Source organism: Kogia breviceps, chromosome 5 (genome assembly GCF_026419965.1).
Source record: "Kogia breviceps isolate mKogBre1 chromosome 5, mKogBre1 haplotype 1, whole genome shotgun sequence".
NCBI classification, from domain to species: domain Eukaryota; kingdom Metazoa; phylum Chordata; class Mammalia; order Artiodactyla; family Physeteridae; genus Kogia; species Kogia breviceps.
Window position 1 is genome coordinate 90,546,987 of NC_081314.1, and position 26,377 is coordinate 90,573,363.

At 38.3% G+C, this 26,377-nt stretch overlaps 2 protein-coding genes across 3 annotated transcripts in view; one reads left to right on the forward strand and one right to left on the reverse strand.

Moving 5' to 3' along the window:
* ATP6V1A (ATPase H+ transporting V1 subunit A) overlaps positions 1-349 on the reverse strand; it is a 61,070-nt gene extending 60,721 nt beyond the window's left edge. The window contains exon 1 of the mRNA XM_067034635.1: positions 261-349. The gene's annotated coding sequence lies outside the window, so the exon portion shown is untranslated. The remainder of the gene's footprint in view (positions 1-260) is intronic.
* NAA50 (N-alpha-acetyltransferase 50, NatE catalytic subunit) lies at positions 345-25,894 on the forward strand. 2 transcript variants are annotated; one of them, XM_059064272.2, is made up of 5 exons: positions 345-763; positions 20,563-20,699; positions 21,105-21,224; positions 21,662-21,728; positions 22,883-25,894. In XM_059064272.2, the coding sequence occupies exons 1-5, from the start codon at positions 756-758 to the stop codon at positions 23,058-23,060; spliced, it is 510 nt and encodes a 169-aa protein (XP_058920255.1). In that variant the 5' UTR covers positions 345-755; the 3' UTR covers positions 23,061-25,894. The 2 variants fall into 2 exon arrangements, with proteins under 2 accessions (XP_058920255.1, XP_058920256.1); XM_059064273.2 differs by having other exon boundaries at positions 394-763; positions 20,566-20,699.
* Positions 25,895-26,377: the final 483 nt, after the last annotated feature.

A 26,377-nucleotide genomic window follows, 5' to 3' on the forward strand; every position in this document is an offset into this window, starting at 1 on the left:
GAAACCGAAACGTGCTGGACGAAAGCCAACTTATCCGGCCAATTGTTAATTACACCTATTTGTCTTAAAAGCACTAATTTACTTAAGTCTGCCACAGGCTTCTTTACATTTAGAGGAACCAGCTTTATAAAATCTTATTATGAGACAGGAGCGTTTGAAGGTCATACTGGAGACTACCAGCTGGGAAGACCAGGGTCGGGGAAGACTGATCTTGTTGAAGTGGGAGAGGTGAGGGAGGGGTGGAAAAATCTGACTTTTACCGCCAAGGCCTACCCGGCAAGCCCCACAAGTTGCGTCGTAAGGGATGGGAGGAGGAAGATGACGCCAGAAGGCAGAGCCCAGTAGAAAGATGGAGGTCCTCAAGTGGAGGGGGAAGGGTACTCGGAGGCTTGCAGTGCGGCTGCGCGCCGGGCTGCCGACGCGCCGGCGCGCAGAGGGGGCGGGGTGAAAGGTCACAGCGCGGCGGCGGGTCTGGCTGGCGGCTTCGGTGGCGGCGGGCGGGAGCCGAGTGCCCCGTGTGCACGTGTGGAGAAGCGGCGGCACCAGCGCGGCGGCGGGAGGCACCCCCGCCCCCTCTGGAGACGCAGGGCCGCGCTCGACTCTCGCGGCCTCCGTCACCCGCTCAGCTCCCTGCCCTAAGCGAGGAGGCCGGCTTGCGGGGTGGAGTGGCCCGAGCTGAGGGCGCGGAGAGCTCAGGGCGGCGACGACAACGGCGTTGATATCGGTGGTAACAACGGCCTCAGCAGGCAGGGAAGATGAAAGGGTGAGGAAGGGCAGCCGGGCAGGGCCCGACCGGCGGGGGAGAGGGGGCTGCGAAGGAAGGGAGAGACTCCGGGCGAAGACCCGGCGGAGGGAGGTTTCTGGGCTTCTCTGCTCATGGAGGGGGCGGAGGCTCGGCTCCGGCTGTTGGAGGGCGAGACCCGGGGAACCTAGGGTTTGGGCCTGGAGGACGAGTGCGGGTTTAGTGCACACCAGCTGCGGAGTGGGGCGGCGGGGAAAAGCTGTCTTGTGGCGCCTGAGGCCTCCTGCCCAGGAGCGGACGGCGGAGCCACCCCCGGCCCGCCACTCCGAGTGAAGAGGTCTGGTTGTCTTCTTCGGCTCGACACTGAGAACTGTGGTCTTTGACACCTTTCGGGCTTATTCACACTTGGAAGCGGTGCAGAACCTTCTGGAGGGAGCAGGAATTGGAATAAAGAGCACGGAAAGGAGTATTAAGAGCTAGTGACTCAACTGGATTTGGGTTGGGTCAGAGCGAGTGGAGGAGGGGGAGAGCGTGAGCACTGAAGACTTGGGGTGCCAAAATGTTTAAGGAAGTATTGCTGATCAGTAGGTGGAGCTCTTGCTCCAGCCGTTTACTGTTGCCCTTGTGCCGCGAGGGGGTCCTGGGTTCCCAGTGACGCTTTCTTCAGGGATTTGGCAAAGTGAATATTCTTTCACAGGTTCCTTTGGACAAAGTTAGGCATTATTTTGGTTCGACTATTTCCACTTGGATAAGATGTCATCTTACTATTAAATAGCATACTGTTAAAGTATTAATTACCTAACACGGTGTTTTAACATATTGACGGAGTGAGCCGTTTTGAAGCTTGCCTTTACCCCCCTTAAAGAACGAAATGGAATCTTAATCAGTGTTAAAAGCTTTCTGAGGTGCTGAGTGTTCTCTACGATAGCAAGTCAGTTAAAGAATTGTAACTGTGTTTTGAGTTAGCGAAGCCTTTCAGACTGTTCAGCAGCCCTTTTGAAGATGAAGTAGACGTCAGTGTTCTAAGTAATCTCATACTGCCTAAAACAAGGGTCTGTATATTACTTCGGTGTGTATATGTGTTTGAGGTCGCAGAAGAGATCCAAGAAAGTTTAATTTGAAGGTCTGTAGCGTGATTCCTTACTCTGATTTTGCTTTAAATATTGAGAATCCACTGTAATGTCGAATTGCGTGTTTTGTATCAAGTTTAGAAATCATGAAGAAATTTTCACAGTACCTGTATTAATTCACATCAAGTTCTAAAGAGTTCCAATCAGGATACTAATTGAGGGGTATTTGAAGTATGTGCTGCACTTGAATCATGATATAGGAAGTTTGGCTGTTTTGTATACGATCCAGTATAACTTGGCGAGATTTATCTCTTTTTTTCCTTGAGTATGGATGCTGTCTCTTACTTGTTTTTGTGTTCTCATTGGCACTCAGTGCTTATTTGTCGTTGTTTAAAGTAATAAAAGTGAGGCTGAAGAGTTCTTGGTGTTGAGATTGTGCATGGATTTATAAAGGAGTGCCTCCAAGGAATTATTCTGGATGTTTAGATCCAAAATCTTATGGTCTAGCTCAGTCTGCTTAGGATGTAATGGTCTTCCTGATACCAACTTGGCAGTAGAAATAATCTACCTTCAGTTAACATACTCATGAGGCAATTGTCTTTTTATTTTAAATGGTTATTTTATATGTAACAAACTGATGGAGGCCAATCTCCAGAAATGAGTAACTGGTCAAATTTAGAGGAAATTTATAGTTATTGAATCTGTACCTTATGCCAGCAACTATGCCTAAAATGTAGAGTCCTTAAATCTAGTTCCTATCACCTCTTACTGTTGGGAGCTTAAGATCATGTTTTTAATGGTAAACTTTTAAGATGATTTCAGAGGAACTTCTAAAGTGAACTAATTCCCAGGGTAAGATGGGACTGTAAAATTTTTTTCATTTGTTAGTCTTGCACTTAAGGCACTGAACAAATGAAGACAGTAGATATTATTTAAAAGATTTTAAGGTCCTTGAGTTCAAAGATTTGTATCACTGTGTACAGTGTAGTCAGTGTTATAGTCCTGACTCTTGGTTTATGAAGGCCTGTGAAAATGAAACAGTGGTCCTGATTATGTGGTTTTTGTACGAAATTTTATTTGCTAAGTGTTTTATTGTATATTGAGCTAATTGAACTGTAAGTTGAATACAAATATCTAAAATTGAAAACATGCAGAGCTCCTCACTCTGAATCAGTCTACTGTTAAAATATTTTACATCGTTGCCTATATTATACTGTCTATCGTTTTGAAACTTTTAAAACTTAACTATTTCACCTAGCTTTTTCTTCATATTTTTACTTAGTTTTTTATTGGTAGCAGTAGGACATTCCATGGTATTGGCATGTATTTGCCTTTCCTTCATAGTAGATAAACTTCCAGTTGTTAATTACTGCATGCATTTATATGCATGGTTTAGAAATTTGAAGTATATTATGAGGTGTTACTTCCCTTGTACTGATGTTGCTTGTTTTTATGAACCAGGGACATATTATAGGTTGAATTTGTGGATGATAAGCTGATTATTTTTATCTGTTCCCCTCTAGGGAGGGTGATATTCAAGCAAGAAGGTATGCTACACACAGCCATAACTGAATTGAGATGGCAGTGTAATTAGTCAATATAATAGAAAGTAAAACTGAATCCATTTGCCCTTTAATTGTAGCAAAGAGGTGTAAATTCTAATAAAGATGTTTTTAACTAGATGTGAATACATGTGAACAAAGTAAAGATGACAGCAATAATATATAGAACAGCGTAATTTCCTAACTGAAGTGTTAAAATATAAGATAATGCAAGTAGAAATGAGTCTATGTTGAAGAACTCAGAAAGTAATTGTTACTTCTGACAGTTTATGGACTGGGAAAGGGCACAAATAACTTTACTGAGGTGCTAGAGACATTCTTGGGTATTGGTTGCACTGGTTTATACGTATATATAAAATCATTGAGCTGTAACAACATTTGTGCTCTTTACTGAGTGTATCTTATACGTCAAAAAAAGTGTTTTTTTAAGGTTTTATTGCTGTTTTTGTCGGGGGAAAAAAAACCCAAAAAATAAAAACAGAAAACCAGTAAGCCTGAAGTATATAGAATTCGGGAACTTTTGTAAAACCGCAACTCATACTCCTTGCTTCTGTGAAGCCAATGATTTGTGGGATGTTGATTAAGTTACTGGATTTTAACAAATACTTTGTAATGTTGCCTTGCTTTGTTCAGATGAATTCATATAAAATATAACCTGTCTGGGGCTTCCCTGGTGGCACAGTGGTTGAGAGTCCGCCTGCCGATGCAGGGGACACGGGTCCGTGCCCCAGTCCGGAAGATCCCACATGCCGCGGAGCGGCTGGGCCGGTGAGCCATTGGCCGCTGAGCCTGCGCATCTGGAGCCTGTGCTCAACGGGAGAGGCCACAACAGTGAGAGGCCCGCGTACCGCCAAAAATATATATATATATATAACCCGTCTGTACCATAATTTTAAAAAATCAATATCCTAACTAATATAAAAGGAGAATAAAAAGAAAGTAAACTGCAGTAAGATATCTATTTCAGTATGCAGATGAGCAGGTACAACACCACCATAAATCATAAGATCAGGTGTTTGCATCTATCTGTAAATATAATCAAGTGTATAATTTTAAAAGTATATCTGGGGCTTCCCTGGTGGCGCAGTGGTTGAGAGTCCGCCTGCCGATGTAGGGGACACGGGTTCGTGCCCCGGTCCGGGAAGACCGGGAAGATCCCACATGCCGCGGAGCAGCTAGGCCTGTGAGCCATGGCTGCTGAGCCTGCGCGTCCCGAGCCTGTGCTCCTTAACGGGAGAGACCACAGCAGTGAGAGGCACGAGTACCGCAAAAAAAAAAAAAAAAAAAAAAAAAAAAAGTATATCTGCTACCAGTACAGATGTGTGCGTTGGTGAGTAATGCAGTGTTGCCATCAGTGTTGTGATTTCTTCCCCAAATTGTGGGCAGCTGTTGGTAAAGTTCTGAACAAAACGCACAATAATCAAGAACTGTGGGTTGGAAAAGATTTTTTAAAGGCACTCATAAAGCATTATCTTTCAAAGCCAGTGCTTTTGCCAGACCAAACTAATATCTATATTAAATTTCACTTTGCTAAATCCTCTCTTTTGGTCTGTAGAAATTCTTTTGACTCCTGATTTTCTCTTCTGGGTATTAGCTATGGCTTCCAGCTTTGTGCCATCTGGAAAGAAACACCTTCTCAATTATTTAAATGGCTGTCCTTTTTTCTTTTTTTTAAAGTGCAGCCTACAGAAACCATTAGAATACCAGTAGTAATCAATAGAAACATCCTTCCCATCATAAAAATGAGAATTGTATGATTATAGTTTAATAACTACAAAGTTATATAATTGTGCTGTCACAGAACACTCCTTTCTCTTGAGCTGTTCTCTTCCATCATCTGCTGTTTACATTCATTTAGTGCCTGACTTATTAGCAGAACGTTAGTCCTGTCTTGTCCAATACAGTAGTGACTAGCTATGATTCACTGTGGAGCAGTTGAAATGTGTCTTGTGTTGCTGAAGAGCTGAATTAAAATGTCAGTTGTTGGACAATTTTTATGTATATTTCAAACAACTTGGATATGTGAATCCACTGTAAATTTTATGAAATATAAGTACAGATAAAACATTTCCAAGGAAAATTACCATCTGAACTGAGATGTGCCGTAAGTGTAATGTGCACTGGATTTAAAGACTTAGTATGAAAAAAAGATTTTTTTAAGAGGTCATTTTATTTTGATTACATATTGCAATGATTTCAGCTGTTTCTTTTTGCCTTGTTAGTGTAGATATTAGGGAAAAAAAGTTTTTTTTAACAGGGATTTGAACCCTGGACCTAGAAATTTTTAAATTACATATGTGACTCGAATTATATTTCTGTTGGACTGTGCTGTGCTAGACCCTGAAAAAAACAAATTTGTCTAAAACATGATCTCTTCCCTTAGGATCTAGTTCCTGGATGGTAAATGTTTCAAATGTGGGACGACACGTAGTGTGTGGCTGTTTATACCTCTGTGGTAACCACTCCTGGTTTTTGATTAAGATATTATAATCCAGTCATATCCTCTGGGTAAATGAAGGGGTAATTGGAAGTATGTATTTGCCTTGCCTGAGCTAGTACAACCTGTATTCTACCTCTGTCATTGCTGAAGCTGTTCTTAAGGGAAAACCTTGTTTCCCAAGTTCAGACTTCTCCTCTCAGTCTTCGGTGGAGCAGAATGCTTGCTTGTATAACTACTGGACACACATCCTTAATTATTTCTTTTGGATAATTCACTAGAGAATTTTTTGGATCAGAAAGTACTGCCAATTTTAAAGCTCCGATATTTGTTGCCAGCTGACCTCCAGAAAGATAGTAACAATTTATACTGCCAGCAGTATATGAGAGTGCCCTTCTCTTCTTCAAGGACTGATGGAGAAAGGGAGGAGCACTTGCAGAAACTTAAAGGAAATGGAGGAAGACATTGTGGCTGCCATTTCAGTGATGGGTGGTGTAAATTACCTTTGTAATTTACATATATTGGCATATATTGAGCATTTCTAAAATGATAGAAATAACTAATAGTTTTTTGACAAGTTGGTTTTGAGGACATACACACGTATACCCTTAATTCTAATTTTACTTTGTTGATTAGGTGATAAATGGCCTTTCTTTCTTCCTTTCTTGTTGATTACTTACTTGGTGGAGTTGGACATTTCCCATTTATACTGGCCATTTGTATGTATTTTAAACATTTCTTATTTCTCCTTCCAGAAAACTAAGATATATTTAAGGAAATATTTGGATGCCCCCCACCCCCCAGAATGTAGAGTTTGTTATTTGTAGCATAATTTATCTTCAAAAAGGAGACTTACTATAATGCAAAAGGCATTTGAACTAAAAGCAACCACATTTTATAGTTCAGTGTGCCACCAATAATACTTAGCAGTAGTAGGGACACTGACTAATAAGTTTCTTGACTTCTGGGCCCTCATTTCTTTGTCTCTTTAGCATCTTGTGGGATCTTTAGTTCCCCAACCAGGGATTGAACCCAGGCCCCGGCAGTGAAATCACTTGAGTCCTAACCACTGGACCACCAGGAATTCCCTCATTTCTTTGTCTTTAAAGAGAACAGCTTGAACCTGAATAGGAAAGGCCGAAGGTTTGAGTTCTTGTGCCAGTTCTAACCTGTTGATAGTATCTTATCAGTATTATAGTCTGTTGATAGCTTTGATGAGTTCTCAGACTGTGGGGAAAACAAGTGATGTCATTGATTATTAATGGCACGTGTGTTGCATGTTTGCCATTCCTGGCCTCTGTCAGCTCTAGCTTTCTATGATAACAAGAAACAAAACTTTGGAATCATATTTGAATTGTTCTCTTTTAAGCTGTGCTCTTCATTTTGCTCTTGTGTCTGCTTTTTGGGACCTGCTCTCCCATCCCTTCCCCATGCCACTATTACGTTCTACAGAGGAGGCACTGTTAAGGCAATGTGCCAGGCAATAGTCTCATTTAATCCTCACAGTAGCTCTAAGATAGTATCCATAGTCTACTAATGTATCTATAAATATAGTATAAAATAAATATAGAGGTGGGCCAAGAAGGGAAGAAAGCTTGTTGGGTGGTGGGGTTTTTGAGTGGTTTTATATGGCCAAAAAACAATGGGGGCGGGGTGGGGAGAAGGCTAGGCCAGTGGCCACAGCTAGGTGATGAAGGGCTACTTGAATTTTATTTGGTAGATTATGCACAAATTTTTGAAAGATTTTACGCAGAGAAGTAAAGTGATCAGATTTGTGTTTGAGAAGGATTATTCTGACTGCATTGTGATGGGTTTGTCTCCTTGGCTCTAGTCTTATTCCCCTTTATTAGGCTATTAAAATATGTGTTGAAATGAGGGGTTGAAATGATGGCCTGAACCATGCTGCTAAGAGAAAGGGTATAGGAACAGGTTATAAAGTTAGTTGGGAGGCAGAATTACCAGGGATTAAAATGGGATGTTAGAGTACATCTAAAGCTCAGTGTCTGTATTGGATGAATTATGGAGCTGTTCGTAAAGGTAGAGAACAGATTTCCTATGGAGAACCATGAGTTCAGTTCTTGGTGGTTGTTGTTGTGTTTGCAGTATGGGCCTCTCACTGCTGTGCCCTCTCCCGTTGCAGAGCACAGGCTCTGGACGCGCAGGCTCAGCGGCCATGGCTCACAGGCCTAGCTGCTCCGCAGCATGTGGGATCTTCCTGGACCAGGGCACAAACCCGTATTCCCTGCATCAGCAGGCGGACTCTCAACCACTGCGCCACCAGGGAAGCCCTGAGTTCAGTTTTTGATGTGTTGAATTTGTGATTCCTGTAGAGATAGTAAGCCATTGGAAATATGTGCTTGAATTCAGAGATTTGTAAGTAAAAACATCAGTGTTTAGGTAGTAGTAGGGGAAGAGCCATAGCTGGGAAGGGGCTTTCCTAATTGATAACAATGGAAAAACTTTTCAAAGGATAATTTTATTCTTTTTTAGGTTATAACCTTGAGTATATTGTGTCCCTGTGTGTGTTTAGCATTTCTAGTACCCAACCAAATAATTACTGAGATTTTTACACACCTGATACTTGCAGTCACACAGCTTGGAGGACTGATTCACCCACCACTGCTTTTTTGATACCTGCTAAACCTCTAGATCAGTGACTCTCAACCAGCGGTACACCTCCCACCCCACTCCGGACATCTGATAATGTCTGGAGACATTTTTAGTTGTCACAGTGGGGTGGGATGGTTACTGACATCTAGTGGGTAAGGCTAGCAATGCTGCCAAACATCCCAAGGTGCTCTGGGAAAACCCTCACAACAAAATTATCAAGCCCTAAATATCAGTAGTACGAAGATTGAGAAACTGCTCTAAAATCTGGATGAGATGAAAGAGAGCTGATCGGTTTTACTAAGATCCTAGAGATTCTTAGATTTACTAAAAGTAATTTAGCAATCCTTGAAATAGTTGAGGTTCTGCCCTAAGTCTTGTAGTTCAGGAGAAGAGGTAAGGTTCGAAAACAGACGTTTATAGCAGTGCAGAAGTTCTGTGCCTTGTAAGAATACAACCGTAATATAGTTCAAATGAGGTGGAAATCTCAGCAGGATGACAGGTTAAGGCCTCATGAGCAGTTAGTATTTAAGCTGTGCTTTGATAAATGCTGAGTGGGCTTACTTTTAGGTTGAAGGAATTTATACTTTAGAGGAATCACTCTTTCATGTAATTTACTTGAAGGCAAGAGTTTAGAGCCAGATTACTGCTAGCTAAGAAAAAATTATCTCTAAGCCCCTTGAAATTTTTAATCAAAGGACCGTGGGCATACTTTGATCCTTGCTAAAAGACTTAAATTTTATGCAAAAGTTCTTCATCAGTACACCTTAGATAAATGTTGGGTATTTCTCTCTCTCTCTTAACCTTGAGAAGTAAAGATGACTCCTTTGAGGGAAGTCATATGGTGTGGCTAATCTTGCACTATAATGGAATTCGTAGACATAAGCCTAATTCTGGCTTTATTGATAATTGACTGTATAACTACAGGCACGTCTGGCTCTGGGCTTCATTTCCATCATGTGCAAAATGAAGGGGAAGAGAGCCAGTGGTTCTAAGGTCCCTTTCAGATCAAACACTCTTCATAAGAAGTGACCAGACAGTTAAAATTTTGTGCCAAGGTGCACTTAAATACCCATCTAAAGTATAAAGGCTTTAAGCTTTCTCTATACATCATTTCCTCTTTTTGCTATGTAACTTTAGCAGTCAGACTTTGCACAAGAAAGACCCACTTTTGTGTAGTTGTATCTCCATCTTGTGGCCTTTCAGAATATTGCCACTAAATTTTAGTTTTTTTAATTATGGCCATAATTGACATTACCCTTAAAAGCTAGAAACATTTGAGTGCTTGTTATCTGATGTTGCTGTACTAAATACTTTTCCCATTTTATCATACCACTTGTTTTTTAAGCCAAGGGTAAAGATTTCCTACTACTATATTCTAAGCGCAAAGATTATCTGAGATTTGACTGAGTAACAGGCTAATCTTGTGGTGCTAAAAGTAGGAGGCAAGTAGCTGTGTTTTCCAGATCTAAGGACTTGGTTCACATTTCTGTGGGTTCTTGTGCTGTATGAGTCTGTCCCCCCTTCTTAGATCTTAGTCTCAAAACTTTGGTATGAAGATGCATTGGAGTTTGTTATGGATTTGAAAAACAAGAAAAAATAACATGTCACGTGAATTTACTTGAGCTAAGAGAATAATTTAGTTACTTTAATAACTACTGTCTTCAGTTTTTTTAATTAGAGTTGTGAACTCTAGTGCCAACAGGAACCCAGGACCTGGAACCAAGCAGATAAGGTAAATGAGTAAAACAAGAAACGTAGGCTTTATGTAAAATCTTCTGATTTAAGTATTAGCAACCAAGTTAATTTGGAAAAACGAAAAATTGTTGAGTCAAGTAGATGTGGCCACATGGCTGATTTGACTTTTAGGCCAGGAATTTGGGGCTTATCTACAGAACAGAGGTCTTGAACCAATAAATTAAAAATAGTCTATATTGTTAAATTATATTGAAATCTTACCTGAAGTAAGCAGTCAGTGTAGTGATTTTTAAAATCCAGCTTTCAGAGTTAGGCTGATTTGAGTTTGAGTCACAGTTCCTCAATACCAGTTATGTCACATACATTAAAGCTATAGTGTAACATACTGTACCGCTTGCATAAGAGAAATGATTAACATTTTATGGGGAAATGATTAACATTTTATGGAAACCCACTCTGATCATATAGTTTTTTTTTTTTTTGCAGTGGTCTATTCCACTTCCCTATGCCTGTCTTTAGTCTCTATTTCCCTTACCAGACTCCTTGGATTTAGAAATTTACACACATGCAGTAGGAAGTTTCTTGATTAAAGTGGGTGTTTCATTTGTATGGTTAAAAGAACAAGCTTTATTACAGAAGTAAAGATTCCAAGGTAGGATGTGGGAATTTGAATTGGGGGGGGGGAGTTTATTAATTAATTAATTAATTTTTGCTGTGTTGGGTCTTCGTTTCTATACGAGGGCTTTCTCTAGTTGTGGCAGGCGGGGGCTACTCTTCATCGTGGTTTGCGGGCCTCTCACTATCGCGGCCTCTCCCGTTGCGAAGCACAGGCTCCAGACGCACAGGCTCAGTAATTGTGGCTCACGGGCCTAGTTGCTCCGCGGCATGTGGGATTCTCCCAGACCAAGGCTTGAACCCGTGTCCCCTGCATTAGCAGGCAGATTCTCAATCACTGTGCCATCAGGGAAGCCCCGGAATTTGAATTTTTAACCGGCAGAATGATTCTGGTGTATAGCCAGGTTTGGAACCCAATATTGGATTTTATGACCCTACTTCTCTAGATTTATCTCTACTCTCTTGAACATTGTTTCTTGGACATCTTTATGGGCTCCTACTCTTTTACTTCTGAAATGAGATTATCATTTCACACCACTAGCTATAAACAGAAAGGCAGTAAAAAGCATTGGTGAGGATGTGGAGAAACTGGAACCATAAAACATAGCTAATGGGAATGTAAATGGTCTGGCCATTTAGGGAAACAGTTTAGCAACATATTAGATTTCCCTTACTACTGTAACAAATTACTACAAATTTAGTGGCTTAAACAACACAAATGTATCATCTTTGTTCTTGAGATGGAAAGTCTGAAAGGGGTTTCACTCTGTTAAAATCAACATGATGGTAGGTATAGTGACTCCTGTCTACCTGAAATTTTAGCATGTGACCTTATTTAGAAATAGGGTCTTTGCAAATGTCATTAAGATGAGGTCATACTCAATGACTGATGTGCTTATAAGGAGAGAGCATACATACACACAGAAGACCATGTGAAGATAGAGGCAGACATTAGAGTTATGCTGCCACAAGCCAAGAAACACCTGAGGCCACCAGAAGCTGGCAAAGGCAAGGCAAGATTCTGCTCCGGAGCCTAGAGGGCATGGCTCTGCTGACATTCTTATTTTGGATTTCCAGCCTCCAGTACTTCGAGAGAATACATTTCTGTTGTTTTAAGCCACTGAGTTTGTAGTAATTGGTTAAGGCAGCTCTGGGAAACTGATACAACAGGACTGTGTTTCTTCTAGAGGCTCAAGATGATAATACGTTTCCTTGCCTTTTCAGCTTCTAAGACCACTTGCATTCCTTGGTTCATGAGCCTTCATCTTCAAAGCCAGCAGCATAGCATCTTTAAGTCTCTCTTGTCTCTGCTCTTAATCACATCTTCTCTGACTCCTAAGGACCTGTGTGATTACAGGGGGCCCACCCAGATAATCCTGGTTAATTTTCCCATCTCAGGGTCTTACATCTGCAAAATCCATTTTTCATGTAAAATAACATATTAAAGGTTCCTGAGATTAGAACATGGACAGCCTCTGGGGGCCATTATTCTGGCTACCACAGGCAGTTTCTTTAGAAAGTAAAGCATGTGCCCCAATGTTCATAACAGCACTATTTACAATAGCAAGGACATGGAAGCAACTTAAATGTCCAACAACAGATGAATGGAAAAGAAGATGTGGCACATATATACAATGGAATATTACTCAGTCATAAAAAGGAATGAAATTGGGTCATTTGTAGAGATGTGGATGGACCTAGAGTCTATCATAGAGTGAAGTAAGCCAGAAAAAGAAAAATATCATATATTAACACATATGTATGGAATCTAGAAAAATGGTTCAGATGAACCTATTTGCAGGGCAGGAATAGAGACGTAGACATAGAGCACGGACATGTGGACATGGGGCAGGGGAGAGGAGGGTGGGATGAATTGGGAGATAAGGATGGACATATACACTACCATGCATAAAATAGATAGCTAATGGGAACATGCTATAAAGCATAGGAAGCTCAGCTCGGTGCGGTGCTCTGTGACGACCTAGATGGGTGGGGTGGAAGGGAGGTCCAAGAGGGAGGGGATATAGGTATACATATAGCTGATTCGCTTCATTGTACAGTAGAAACTAACACAACATTGTAAAGCAGTTCTACTCCAATTTTTTTAAAAAAGTGAAACATATTTGCTATACGACCCAGCAGTCCCACTTGTGGGTATCTACCAGAAAAAAACTAAAGCCTGTGTCTGCACACATACTTGTATGCAGTAATCATAGCAGTATTGTTTATAATAGCCAGGAAGTAAATACAGTTAAAATGCCCATCAAGTGGCAAATGGATAAACAAAATGTGGTATATTCATACAATGGAGTACTGTTCAACTACTGACACAAATTGCAATATGGATGAACCTCAAAAACATTATGCTGTGTGAAGGAAGTCTAGTCCAAAAGACCACATTTATTGTATGAAATGTTCAGAAATGGCAAGTCTTCAGAAAGAAGGTAGATTTAGTGGCTGGCTTGGAGTAGGTAAGGGGATTTATCTCAGCTGTGCACAAGGGATTTTGGGCGTGTGATGTGAGTACTCTAAAGCTGAATTGAGGTGATGATTTCACAACCCTATAAATAGTTTAAAACCATTGAATTGTACATTTAAAATAGGTGAATTTTATAGTATGTAAATTATACCACAAGAAGGCTGTTTTAAGAGAAAAATAAATGAGAGGGATGTAAGGGGATGAGGCTCATACACCTAAATGTAATAAAACTTCTAGAAGAAAACAAAAATCTAAATGTTAGTGGCCTTGGGTTAGGCAAAGATTTGTTAGATATTACCCTGAAAAGCGTGATCCACAAAAGAAATTCATCAAAATGTATAACTTCTGCTGTGTGAAAAACACTGTTAAGAAAATGAAAAAAGCCACAGACTGGGAGAAATCCTCTGCAACATACATAACTCGCAAAGGACATGTATTCATAGTAACTTAAATCTCAATAATTTGAACCCAGGATTTCTTTAAGAGCAAAAGATTTCAGTAGCACCTTTACCAATGAAGATAATATGGGTAGCAAAGAAGTACATGAAAAGATGTTCACCATTATTTAGGGATATGCACATTTAGAACTGCAGTGAAATGTCAGTACACACCTGTTAGAATGGCATAAATTTTAAAAGTTGATAGTGCCAAACACTGGTTTGGATGCAGAACACCTGAAACTCTCGTACACTTAACTAATGATCCAGTATCCCCTCTCCTACGTATTTATTCAAGGGAAAGAAAAACTTACATTCACACAAGAACCTGTACAGAAATTGTTTGTGGCAGCTTTATTCATAATCTCCAAAAACTGGAAACACCCACATGCCCTTCAACAAAAGTATAAACCATGGTACATCCATACAATGGAGTACTACTCAGCAAAGCAAGGAATGAAGTTGATACAGTAGTGTGGTGAATCTCAAAGGCATTGTGCTGAATGAAAGAAGCCAAGCAAGTGGGAATGTATTGTGTGATTCCATTTATATGGTATTCTTGAAAAGGCATAACTATGGGAAACAAAACATTAATGGTGCCCTGGGAGTGGTGGTAGAGCTGAACTACAAAGGGTCATGTGGGAGACTTTTGGGGTGATAGAACCATTGTGTTTCTTGATAATTGTGGTAGTTAGGTGACTATACGTATTTGTCAAAACTCAGAGCTATACGCCTGAAGTTAATTTAATTTTATATAGGGAATTCCTTGGCAGTCCAGTGGTTAGGACTTGGTGCTTTCACTGCTGTGGGCCTGGGTTCGATCCCTGGGTGGGTAACTAAGATCCCACAAGCCATGCAGCCAAAAAAAAAAAAAAAAAAGGAATTAAAAAAAAGTTTATGTGAACTTTTAAAAGTTTTTTTTGTTTTGTTTTAGCTAAGAAAATTTTTTTTTCCTAAGAAAGTAAATTGACCCCCCAAAACGGCTGGTAAATAAAGGAGCAACTAATAGTTTATACAAATTAGAAAATTGCAAGCTGGTGGACTTGAATACACTACGACAATAATTATATTAAATCTGAACAGACTAAATACTCTGATTACCAAATTAAAGGAACAAGACTGTTATGTATGCATTTGCTGTTTATAGAAAGACACTTTAAATATAAGGCCATAGAAGTTCAAAGTAAAGGGTGGTAGAAGATACACCATGCAACATTGATTAGAAGAAAACAGTGTGTCTATATTGATAAACACAGTAGACTTTAAGGCAAGGAATATTACAGCAAAGAGGGACATCTCAAAATGATAAAAGGATCAATTCATCAACTCATAACAGTCCCAAATATTTATGCTGTTAATAACATAACTTGAAAATACAGAAGCAAGTATTGACAGAACTGAAGAGCAAGAAGAAACACTTCCAAACTTTCTTTGAGGCCAACAAACCTTATTTATAAGAAAACCTATCAAGAATATTATAAGGGAAAAAAAAGATGTGTCAGAGTAAGACTTCCTGACATATCATTTGAACAGACCTAAAGGAGGTGAGAGAGTAAACTTGCAGCCAAGAATGGAAAGGCCACCAACTGAGATAGGGAAAGCTACAGGTAAAGCAGATTGTGTGGGGAAGATCAGATAGCTAGTTTTGGATATGTTTAATTTGAGCTGTCTACTTGAGATGCTTTGGCATTTAGGAGTGATTTCTAGGCTAGAGAGAAATTTGGGAGTTGGCAGCATTAAATCCATAAGACTATATAGATTGAGGTCACCGAGAGAATGTAGAGAAGACAATGAAGTACCATCTTGATGTGCAAGGCCCTCCTCTCCAACCCTGGCTTCCACATTTTTACACAAAGCATACTTTGTTTTACCATAGCAAACTGCCTGTGGTTTGGGGAATACATGAATGTAAACTCCTTTGCATTCCAGGTGTTAGCACATAGGTGTTGAAATATTTATTGAAGTAGAACTGATTTATGCTTTGAATAGGCAACTGTTACGTTTATAAGAACTATAGAAAATTTTAGATTCATGATGGAATTCTTAAAATCTCTATTATTTAATTTTCTAATCAAGTTCTTTTAACTTCTAAAAGCTTTTTGGTTGTTTACAGTCAAATGATGTTCTAATTTACTTGATATTTTTACATAACTCTATGTTTATGCCTTTGGTACTACACGTTCTTTACTGAATTATATTTACAAGTTGATGATATTACTCTGATATATTTAGAATATCCACATCTTAGAATAATTTGGAGCTAAGTGATCAGGATTACAGAAGTGTTCCAGTTCAGGAGAGTTAAACTGTATCTGAAGGTGAATTTTGCTGACAATGTTATATTTAATAGACATTTTAAAATTCTGTTTCTAGCATATGCTGACAGTCTGGTAATAGTAAAAATGATTATAAACAGCAAGGTTCTACTGTATAGCACAGGGAACTATATGCAGTCTCCTGGGATAAACCATAGTGGAAAAGAATATTAAACAAAGAATGTATATATGTATAAAACTGAGTCACTTTGCTGTACAGCAGATTGGCACAATATTGTAAATCAACTATACTTCAACTTAAAAAATCAAACTTGATTAATTTCTTTCTTAAACAGCTACTGAACAATACTCACAGTATTCCAATTCTGTTTGAAAACTTGTCAGTATATATGTGCATAGAGGAATATTGGAAGACTATATGTCTAACTCATTTCTATGGTGTTGGGTTTGTTTTTTTTTTAATCAAGACACATTTTTTAAAATTAGACATGGAAGGATTAAGCTGCTTATTCCCTAATGATTCAATATTGTATTCTGTATTTAGTCTTGATCTGCCCACCCTAATGGAAATTTTTTTAGTAGTTACCTTTTATTAGTTTCAGTCTACCACACTGCACCATGACCGCCTTTTCCTTCGGTATGAAGTCATGAAATACCTGGTTATTATTCTTTTAAAACTTATACATATACTTGAAGCATGGTAATTACTTGAAATTATTCTTAAAAAAAAACTCAAGTTCTTTCACTTATTATCTAGAAGCTTAACTTCCTAGATTCTGAAGTTTTCCTTTATTGTTGTTTACTATTAGATTTCATAATGTAATTTTTCAATCACTATTAAAATACAGAGACTGGCTTTTAAGTGCAGTGGAGTAATTTTTTTTTTTTTTTTTTCCCCATGTGGCATGCGGGATCTTAGTTCCCCAACCGGGGATTGATCCCTTGCCCCCTGCAGTGGAAGCGAGGAGTCCTAACCACTGGACCGCCAGGGAATTCCCCTGGATTAATTTTTAAATGGTGTGTTCTAAATATAATCAATATAATAAGCTAACTTATATTTAAAATAAATTACTGCACCCAATCTGTGGTACAATACTAAAGAGTAGCATTAGGCTGAGTGAAATAAGCCAGATAGAGAAAGACAAATACTGCATAGTATTACTTGTATGTGGAATCTTAAAAAAAAAAAAGTCAAGCTCGTAGAAACAGAGTAGAAAAGTGGTTTCCAGGTGGGGAAGATAGGGAAAGGTTGGTTAAAGGGTACAGACTTTCAGCTATAAGGTGAATAAGTTCGGAGAATCTAAAGTATAACATATTTGATAACACTGTATCATATAATTTAAATTTGCTACAAGAGTAGAACTTAAATGTTCTTACCCAAAAAAAGTAGGTGATGGATGTATTAATCAAGTGGGAGGAATCCTTTTTTAAAAAAAAAAAGAGACTGTGCAGGTAAGATGTGATCCCTGTATTTTAAGGGGAAATGTCATTTACCTCAGCCTTAAAGAAGAGAAAGCCAGGGTGTGCTTTAATGAAAATGGAAGTTTTTCTGTGAATGAGATGTAACATGAAAAAGAAGTAAAGAAGACATGACTCAGTACTTCCCTGGTGACGCAGTGGTTAAGAATCTGCCTGCCGATGCAGGGGACATGGGTTCGATCCCTGGTCCAGGAAGATCCCACATGCCATGGAGCAAACTAAGCCCATGCGTCGCAACTACTGAGCCCATGCGCCACCACTACAGAAGCCCACGCACCTAGAGCCCGTGCACCGCAACAAGATAAGCCACTGCAATGAGAAGCCGTCACACTGCGAAGCTTGTGCATGGCAGCAGAGTAGCCCCCGCTCGTGGCAACTAGAGAAAGCCCACGCGCAGTAATGAAGACCCAATGCAGCCAAAGATAAATATAAATTAAATAAATTAACTTTAAAAAAAGAGATATGAGTCATGAAGGGAATTCATTTTAGTCAAATACTTGGGAAGAAGGCCATATTTACTTCATATTTACTCATGTGGCTAGAAATTGAAAGAGAATATAACAAATCTATATATTTTTTACTAAGATGCCTGCATCTTAAAATTTTATGTGGCTGCTAAGAAACTCAGTGCGCTTACATTTTAAGAAGACATGCAAGATATACAAGGGTGGTCAGTCACAATAGTGAATAATGAAAAACAGTAGCATACAAATGAAATAATTGAGGCAGGAAGGCTAAAGTTCCAAATAAGTATAATGGTCTGTAATCAGGGTTTTTTGTTCTTTAAGAACTGTAATACATTCTGTTGGTTTCTGATTATCTTATTAACATTTCAGAGAATATTGTTAGAAAAATTATCCACAAACCACACATTGTTTGAATGTGCTTTTAAACATTTTTCTGTATGTTAACAAAAGTTGGAGATACATATATATATATATATATATATATCTCCCCAGGAAACAATATATCAATGTCTTTCTAATATAAATGTATCATGCTTTATTTAATTAACCAATCCCCTAATGGTGGACACTCAGATTTTTTTCTTTTCCTTTTTTTTTTTTTACCATTATAAAAGTGTGATGATTAGCTTTCTTGTTTAGTCGCTTCTCTAACAGAGTTTTTGAAACCTCTGTGCATATGATGTAAATGGTTTATTAGGGTACATTGTTTGCATTTTCCTGCTATTGACTAATGCAGTTGTGATGTGGAACTAGCACCTAGTGGTAGGACATACGTCATTTTCTGCTGCTTGGTTGGCATCAGATTGTTTTATTTTTGAACTCATTTTTAGTTTGATTTGACAGTTTTTTTTATAAGATACTATTTTTAAAATTTATTTATATTTTGGCTGTGTTGGGTCTTCATTGCTGCGCTCAGGTTTTCTCTAGTTGCGGCTAGCGGGGACTTCTGTTTGTTGCAATGTGCGGGCTTCTCATTTTGGTGGCTTCTCGTTGCAGAGCACGGGTTCTAGGCACGCGGGCTTCAGTAGCTGTGGCGCGTGGGCTCAGTAGTTGTGGCTCATGGGCTCTAGAGTGCATGCTCAATAGTTGTGGCACATGGTGGGATTTTCCCAGACCAGAGATTGAACCTGTGTCCCCTGCATTGGCAGGCGAATGACATTGTTTTCTTTAAATGTTTTTATGACCCACTGTTAAGAATTTAAAAAAAATTTTTTTAAACTTTTAATTTTATATTGGAGTATAGTTGATTAACAATGTGTTAGTTTCAGGTGTGTTAAGGTTTTTAAGAAGGCAAATAGTGTATGTAAGCAACTCTACAAATGATAGTGCTGGTGATAATAGGAAGAAAAATTGTGTAGATGCTATTCAGGTTTGTCTTGTCACTTTTATTTTGTGGCCTCTCCGTTGCGGAGCACAGGCTCCGGACGCGCAGGCCTAGCGGCCATGGCTCACGGGCTTAGTTGCTCCACGGCATGTGGGATCTTCCCGGACCAGGGCACGAACCCGTGACCCCTGCATCGGCAGGCGGATTCTCAACCACTGCGCCACCAGAGAAGCCCTGTCTTGTCACTTTTGATCTACCTTTAGCATGTGGTGGTGAGATTGATTAGAGCGCTTAAAAATTTGTTGACAGCTCTGTAGTCAAATCAACTTTATTACCATGAGTCTGAAACTTTTTAGTGGTTATCCCTTTTCCCATGGAACCGATTGTTTTGGTTAAGTATGGTTACTTAGCAATGCTACTGTTGTGTTCTTGATAAATAGTTTTCAAGCTGGGGTTTGTTTTGTTTGGTTGGTTTTGTTTTGCTTCTGAAATGTAGATTCCCATGTTCCATTTCCAGAGACTCTGCTTCTGAAGGGGGTGGGGGTGGGGCGTCCAGGAATCTGGATTTGGTCGCCACCCTCTGTGACTCTGGTGTATGTGGTTCCTGTGTCCAGTGACCAGAATACACGTGATTCTTGCTTTTTTTTTTTTTTTTGCGGTTCGCGGGCCTCTCACTGTTGTGGCCTCTCCCGTTGCGGAGCACAGCCTCCGGACGCGCAGGCTCAGCGGCCATGGCTCATGGGCCCAGCCGCTCCGCGGCACGTGGGATCTTCCCGGACTGGGGCACGAACCCTTGTCCCCCTGCATCGGCAGACAGACTCTCAACCACTGTGCCACCAGGGACGTCCTGATTCTTGCATATTTTGATTATTTTCTTAGAATAAATTCCTAGAGTGGGGATACTTTGACAAAGGAGGTGTACTTTTTAGGCTTTTTAGTACATAGTTGTAGATTGTCTTCCAGAGATATTGTATCTATTTACATCTCTGCCAGCAGAGTATAAATATCTTACTTGTCACCCCTTTGCCAATTAGGTATCATCAGTCTTTTTGGTCAGTAATAGATGTCTTTAAATTTTTCAGAAAATTGCAGCATTTATATGTAGATTATTATTCTGGCCTTCTTAGTAATTGTTGTTTACTGTATTTGTCTCTAAATGTATAAAATTGTATGAAAGCTAGGAGTTGGAACCTGGGTGGAATGACTGGCAAAATCTGCTTATAAATGGTGATCTTCATAGGAGTGTAAGATTACTGTGAAAGGGTTGGATTTATAAGTCATGTAAAAAAGACTGGGTACCCTTTTAATATGTCCATCTTAACAAATGAAGCTAATTATATTTTATTGAGTACATTTTGGTTTGTTCCAGTAGCCGGATCGAGCTGGGAGATGTGACACCACACAATATTAAGCAGTTGAAGAGATTAAACCAGGTGATCTTTCCAGTCAGCTACAATGACAAGTTCTATAAGGATGTGCTGGAGGTTGGCGAGCTAGCAAAACTTGGTATGATATGGTTTTTCTTCTTCCCTTCATTTGTTTATTCATGTTCTTGACCTCTAGTTTTTAATATCAGGGCAAAAAAAGAGTTAACTGATTTGATCTCCTTGTTTTACAAGTGAGGAAATGGGGGTGATCCAGGTTCTGAGAAAAATCAAGATAAAATAAAATACTTGAATTTCAAAAGGAAATGTTAAATATCTTTTCTTATTTAGGCTGTGTCTGTGTTTTCACATATTTAAGAGGGGTCTTAAATTCTTAAGGTATAGGATATTTTTGAGGCTATTGAGTAGCTGATAAAATTTAATTAATGCTAATAACAACAATTTAGTCGTATAAGGGGAGGGAAAGATTCAGTAAAATATGTTATTCTCTCTGCTAAACTTTATATCTTTATATTTTCCGTGGCAGCCTATTTCAATGATATTGCAGTAGGTGCAGTATGCTGTAGGGTGGATCATTCACAGAATCAGAAGAGACTTTACATCATGACACTAGGATGTCTGGCACCATACCGAAGGCTAGGAATAGGTAAAATTATTTGTGGTTTTTTGTTTTGTTTTTTTCTTTAAAGAAGCATAAATACATTGGTACTGTTCCTGGCCCCACTAAGACAATATTTCTTCTAGGAATACTGGGAAAGGGTTACTGAATTATATAAAGTAAGGTGGAAAAGAACTGTTTTATATGTCAGTTGAATATAATTCAATTGAAAGCCCTATATATAAATAGATTTGTTATTAATACCCCTTTTGCTTTTTCTGTTTTCCTTCTTCCTGGAAGGGCTGTATATAAAGATTGCTTGTCTGCTAGCAGTTTTAAACACAGTAGGTAGTGTAGAGAGAAAAAAATTGTGGAAAATCAGGATGTCTGGTGTTTACCTCAAATTCTTTTAGGACTCAGTAAGATGTTTAGTTTAAAGATTGATTTTTATGAGATTACTTAATTGTTGTTTGTCTTGTTAATAGGAACTAAAATGTTAAATCATGTCTTAAACATCTGTGAAAAAGATGGCACTTTTGACAACATCTATCTGTAAGTAAAGTCATTTAATGATCTTATCTAAATAATTTAATAAATTGGCAATAGAAATCTTTACTAGAAAATTTAAAATCTGGTCACTTATTGTCTTTGGGAAATACCATGGAAGTGGTAGTTATGAAGTTTGTTTTAATAATAGATAAGGAACCTGTGATAAAACATTCTTGTTTTGCTTTATTACATTGGGGTGGGAGCTCTAAAGTCACATATGTGAAACCAAGATTAAAACTCAAATTCAGAATTTAATAAATTAATACCATTAATATTATTTTTATCATGCCATCTGTTTGCACTCTGAGTTTTGTTCAAGGCTCTCAGTGACATGCTCATTAGTAGTAGAATTTAATCATCAAAATCAGAGAGTACCTAGCTGATTTATACTTGAATCTTAAGAGTAAGGCTAAGATGGCAACTATGGATTCTTTTTCTTTCTTTTTCATTGAAGTATAGTTGATTTACAATGCTGTACCAATCTCTGCTGTACAGCAAAGTGACTTATACACATACATACGTTCTTTTTTAATATTCTTTACCATTATGGTTTATCCCAGGAGATTGAATATAGTTCCCTATGTGGATTCTTTATAATACAGATATTGAGATTATTCTCATTTTCACTTTGGCATTGGGAGAGATTAAATTATATAATGCTATTTTGAGGAGAAATTGAGAAAGCACAAATTATTTTTAAAATCTAACGTGTTTTTTTATCAATCAGAAAGATATATTCAGGCATTTGAGACCCTAGGTTTTGTTTGTTTATTTTTTAATGTGTTACTATGGTCTTTGAATCATCCCTATAGTTATTTATGCACTTCTAGTTACAGGAACCTTTTCTCCTCTTGAAATAAAAAATGTTATGATACTTTAACCTTTGTTGATTTTAAGAATAAACACTGTTCCTACATTTCCTAATCTCAGCTAGCTGTCTTCCAAATGTTAGATTAAGAGTTAGGTTAGAAGTATGAATTTGTCATCAAAGTTTCTCTGAAATGAATACCTAATCTTTGTTGATAACTAGTATTGTAAAGAGAGTCTAACAAAGGTCTGCAGTATTCCAGCTCCAACCAATAGCTGTCTGTGGAGGACACATAGAAGCTGATGGAATCTTAATTTTTTTTTTTTTCCAATACCCTCTTGTATCTCAGGCATGTCCAGATCAGCAATGAGTCTGCAATTGACTTCTACAGAAAGTTTGGCTTTGAGATTATTGAGACAAAGAAGAACTACTATAAGAGGATAGAGCCCGCTGATGCTCATGTGCTGCAGAAAAACCTCAAAGTCCCTTCTGGCCAGAACGCAGATGTGCAAAAGACAGACAACTGAACAAATTACAGATGAACTTTCTTGCACTTGCTTGTCGCCAAATAAAAGAGAGGCCCATTGATTCCCCCCCACCTTTTCTTTTAAACCTTTCCCCCTTCCTTGTTCTTGTGTTTCCTCCTTTCAGAACTTCCTTCCCTTTCCTCTAAAAGTTTTAAACTTTTAAGGACTTATTAATCATGTTTGGATTGTTTTAGTTTTCTTATTTTTGTGAGGTGGCTTGATTGTAGGAAGGAGAAGGTATAGAGATCTGTTTAGTTTCACAGTTAAGATATATGGTCCCAAAAACTTGAGTGTCAATTTCATTTTTTTTTTTTTTAATGTCCTGCTTTCACATTGAAGGGCAGAGCCTACAAAATATTGTATATTTCAAAGGACAAGAAGCAGCAGCAGCAATATCTTGTTCTCTGACTCATAGACAAGTTTAGTGTGTTTGTGGTACTTTGGGATTTTCAAGATTTTGTGGGATACTAATCCCTATACATTGCCTTCACTCCACCTTTTGTCCTTCTGAGTATTAGCTCAGGAGTCGGACCATTGTTATCCTTGTAAGAAGTACTAAGCTTATTTTGTTCTGTTAAGCATTTATTTCTTCCTTCCTCACTGGTGGCTGACGGTGGGTGGAACAGTCTGAGTAGGTAGTATTATACTTTGGTCTCAGCATTTGAGTTAAACCGCTTTTTGCTAATGAGTGGGCTGGTTGTTAGCAGGTTTATTTTTCCTGCTGTTGATTGTTAGAAGTGGCATTAACTTTAGGAGTGTGGGCTGGTGAGATTAATTTTTTTTAATATCCCAGCTAGAGATAATGGCCTTTAACTGACCTAAAGAGGTTTGTTGTGATTTGCTTTTTTTTCTCCTGTCCTTTTTCTTCAGTAAATCCACAATAGTTAGTCAGACCTTAAAAATGGAGTTGATGTCCTTATAGGTCAATGCCCCTAAATAAACCTGAAGCAGGTGTTGTCTCTTGGACATGTTAAAAAATACCTAAAAGGAAGCTTAGATGGACTTGTGGCACAACAAATGCATTAAATGTCAGCTAATTCAGACTGTTAGAAGTGTGGCCACTGAGCATTTGATTTTAGAGGAAGGACTATCTAGACAGTATTTTTGAGAATAACATAGCTGTGCTAATTGCTTATCTGTTGGAGAACATCCCAGATTTGCTTACATTCTGTGCCTGTGATATTGAGTTTAAGGATTTGGGGGTGGGGGAATTATTAAACATATTGCTTCTATTCTTGGAAAAAGTAGAAGTCTAAATAATGCAAATGTCACTGTGACCTCCTCTACTGACAGGACTGGTTTATGCCAGATCGTTTCCTGGCACATAGGGAGTGGCTTTGACGGGTCGATAACTTTTTGTAGGATAGAAGACATCTGAAATTTTCATGTTTTCCTCCATAATCCCATCTCCAATATTTAAAATTTTCTACATTGCCAATACTGGTGGCCCAAGAAATGTTTTCATTAGACTTTAAAACAATGCACAGAGCTTGAATTTTCTGTCATTTGACTTTAAAAGGAAGATTGATTCATAATATTTATCCTCTTATGTAAATCCTGGCAAAAAGTTTCATCTCTTCAAATATGTTGAATGACAAAATTATTTTACACAATGTTGATGCACATTTTATAATCTTAAGTTCTTATTTGAGAATGTAAAAATACAAGGTACAATAGACTTCAGCAGTCTTAGTTGAGTGCCAAGAATAATGTAGAAAAGGAAGATAGTTGATAAATGAGTTTATAGGGTTATAATCTTAAGATAGTAAAAATGTAGAAAGACCATGCTGGTTTCTTGGGTATCAGTTTCTTAAGCAGTCCAAATCTAAGCTTAGAAGAAAAGTTTAGCATTAAGCACCTTTACCTTCATGGATAAGCTTCAGCTTGCTCTTGCCAAGAGAAGAGTGCTTGAGTTACAGAAGGCATAATTAGTTTGAAGATTCAACCTTTTTGTAAACTTCGCATATCAAAATAGATTTTGATATATAAATGAGTTTTGTGAGATGACACTGCCTCTATTTCTATAACCATTTCACCTGGACTATCTAATCAGTCCTATGAATGTATCCCTGAATGTGGTTAATGAAAACCGAATAGCTGCCTCATGACAATTAAGTACATATTATTTATGGAGGAAAAAATATTAAATTTTGAATTGAGTGTGTAGGCTCCCTATCATTTTAGTGTTTCTTTTTCCACACTAGTCACTGACTTTAACCTAAATTGTGTTTGTAAAGGGTGAATTGTCCTACATCAAACTTACATGAAATAATTCCATCCACTTATGGAGGAGGAGGATGTAGAAGAGGTAGAAGCTGGGCACTAGTTCATGTGCCTATGAGTCAGTAAAGGCAAATAATGTCCCATGTTCAGTTGGTTATTTTGATAAAAATTATCGTTGAGGTAAAACAGTTCTGTTAACTGGAAGATCACAGGATATATCCATCATATTTTTCAGGGCAGATAGTTTTTTTCTGTAGGGCAAATAGATAAACATTTTATTGTATGGTAATTGCATTTAGGTTCTAAAGAAAAGAATCTGCAGAGAAATCTATGCAATATATAATTTGTCCAGATTAGTTTTCATTTGGGGAAAGAAGTTCTGAAATATCCCCAAAGCGGCTTACTCATCAATTGAAAGACCTCCAAAAATAGAACTATTGGGAAACCATGACATATGGGGTGGAAAAGAAAAGCTCCCTCAGTTTTTTGGAGGGAATAACTTTAAAAATACTTAAATAGCTGAGTTTACTTGGTGCAGTTAAGATTTAAACTTGTTGATTTTAACATTGCTGTTACATCTGAAATAAACTTACATGATGTTCTGGTAGTAATCTGTGATGTCTGGTAAATGTCAAAGAAATGTAAATGCATTGTGTTGAATTCTGAGATCAGCAGCTATATGTAGTCATTGTTTACTGTTGCCCATACTGGTTTATGTACTTTCACTTTTCTTTAAGACCTAATTTAAAACTAATTAAAATAGGCCAGTGTAATCAAGGCCTCGTAATTCAGACCTTTTGGAACTTGCTAGAAACACTGCCTGGTATCTGCAGTTCAGTCTCAATGAGAGAAAAAATAAGATCTGAAGAGCTGTCTTAACTGCTACTATATTTTGAATGCAATTGTTAAAATCACCTGACACTTTAGGCTGTGAGCTAATTAGCAGTGTGCATTGACTAGAGATAACACATATTCAGATTTTTTTCTTTCTGTTAACAGTGAGGAAGGAGTTTAGTTGAGTGAGTTGGGAATAGCTTTTTAAGTTTTTTCTGAGTACCAAACATACGAATTTAGAATTTTGTCTTTAACAAAAT

Coding starts and splice junctions, on each gene's coding strand:
- NAA50 (XM_059064272.2), top strand. Junction 20,700..21,104: donor TGGCGAGCTAGCAAAACTTG/GTATGATATGGT, acceptor TTTCCGTGGCAG/CCTATTTCAATGATATTGCA. Junction 21,225..21,661: donor ATACCGAAGGCTAGGAATAG/GTAAAATTATTT, acceptor TCTTGTTAATAG/GAACTAAAATGTTAAATCAT.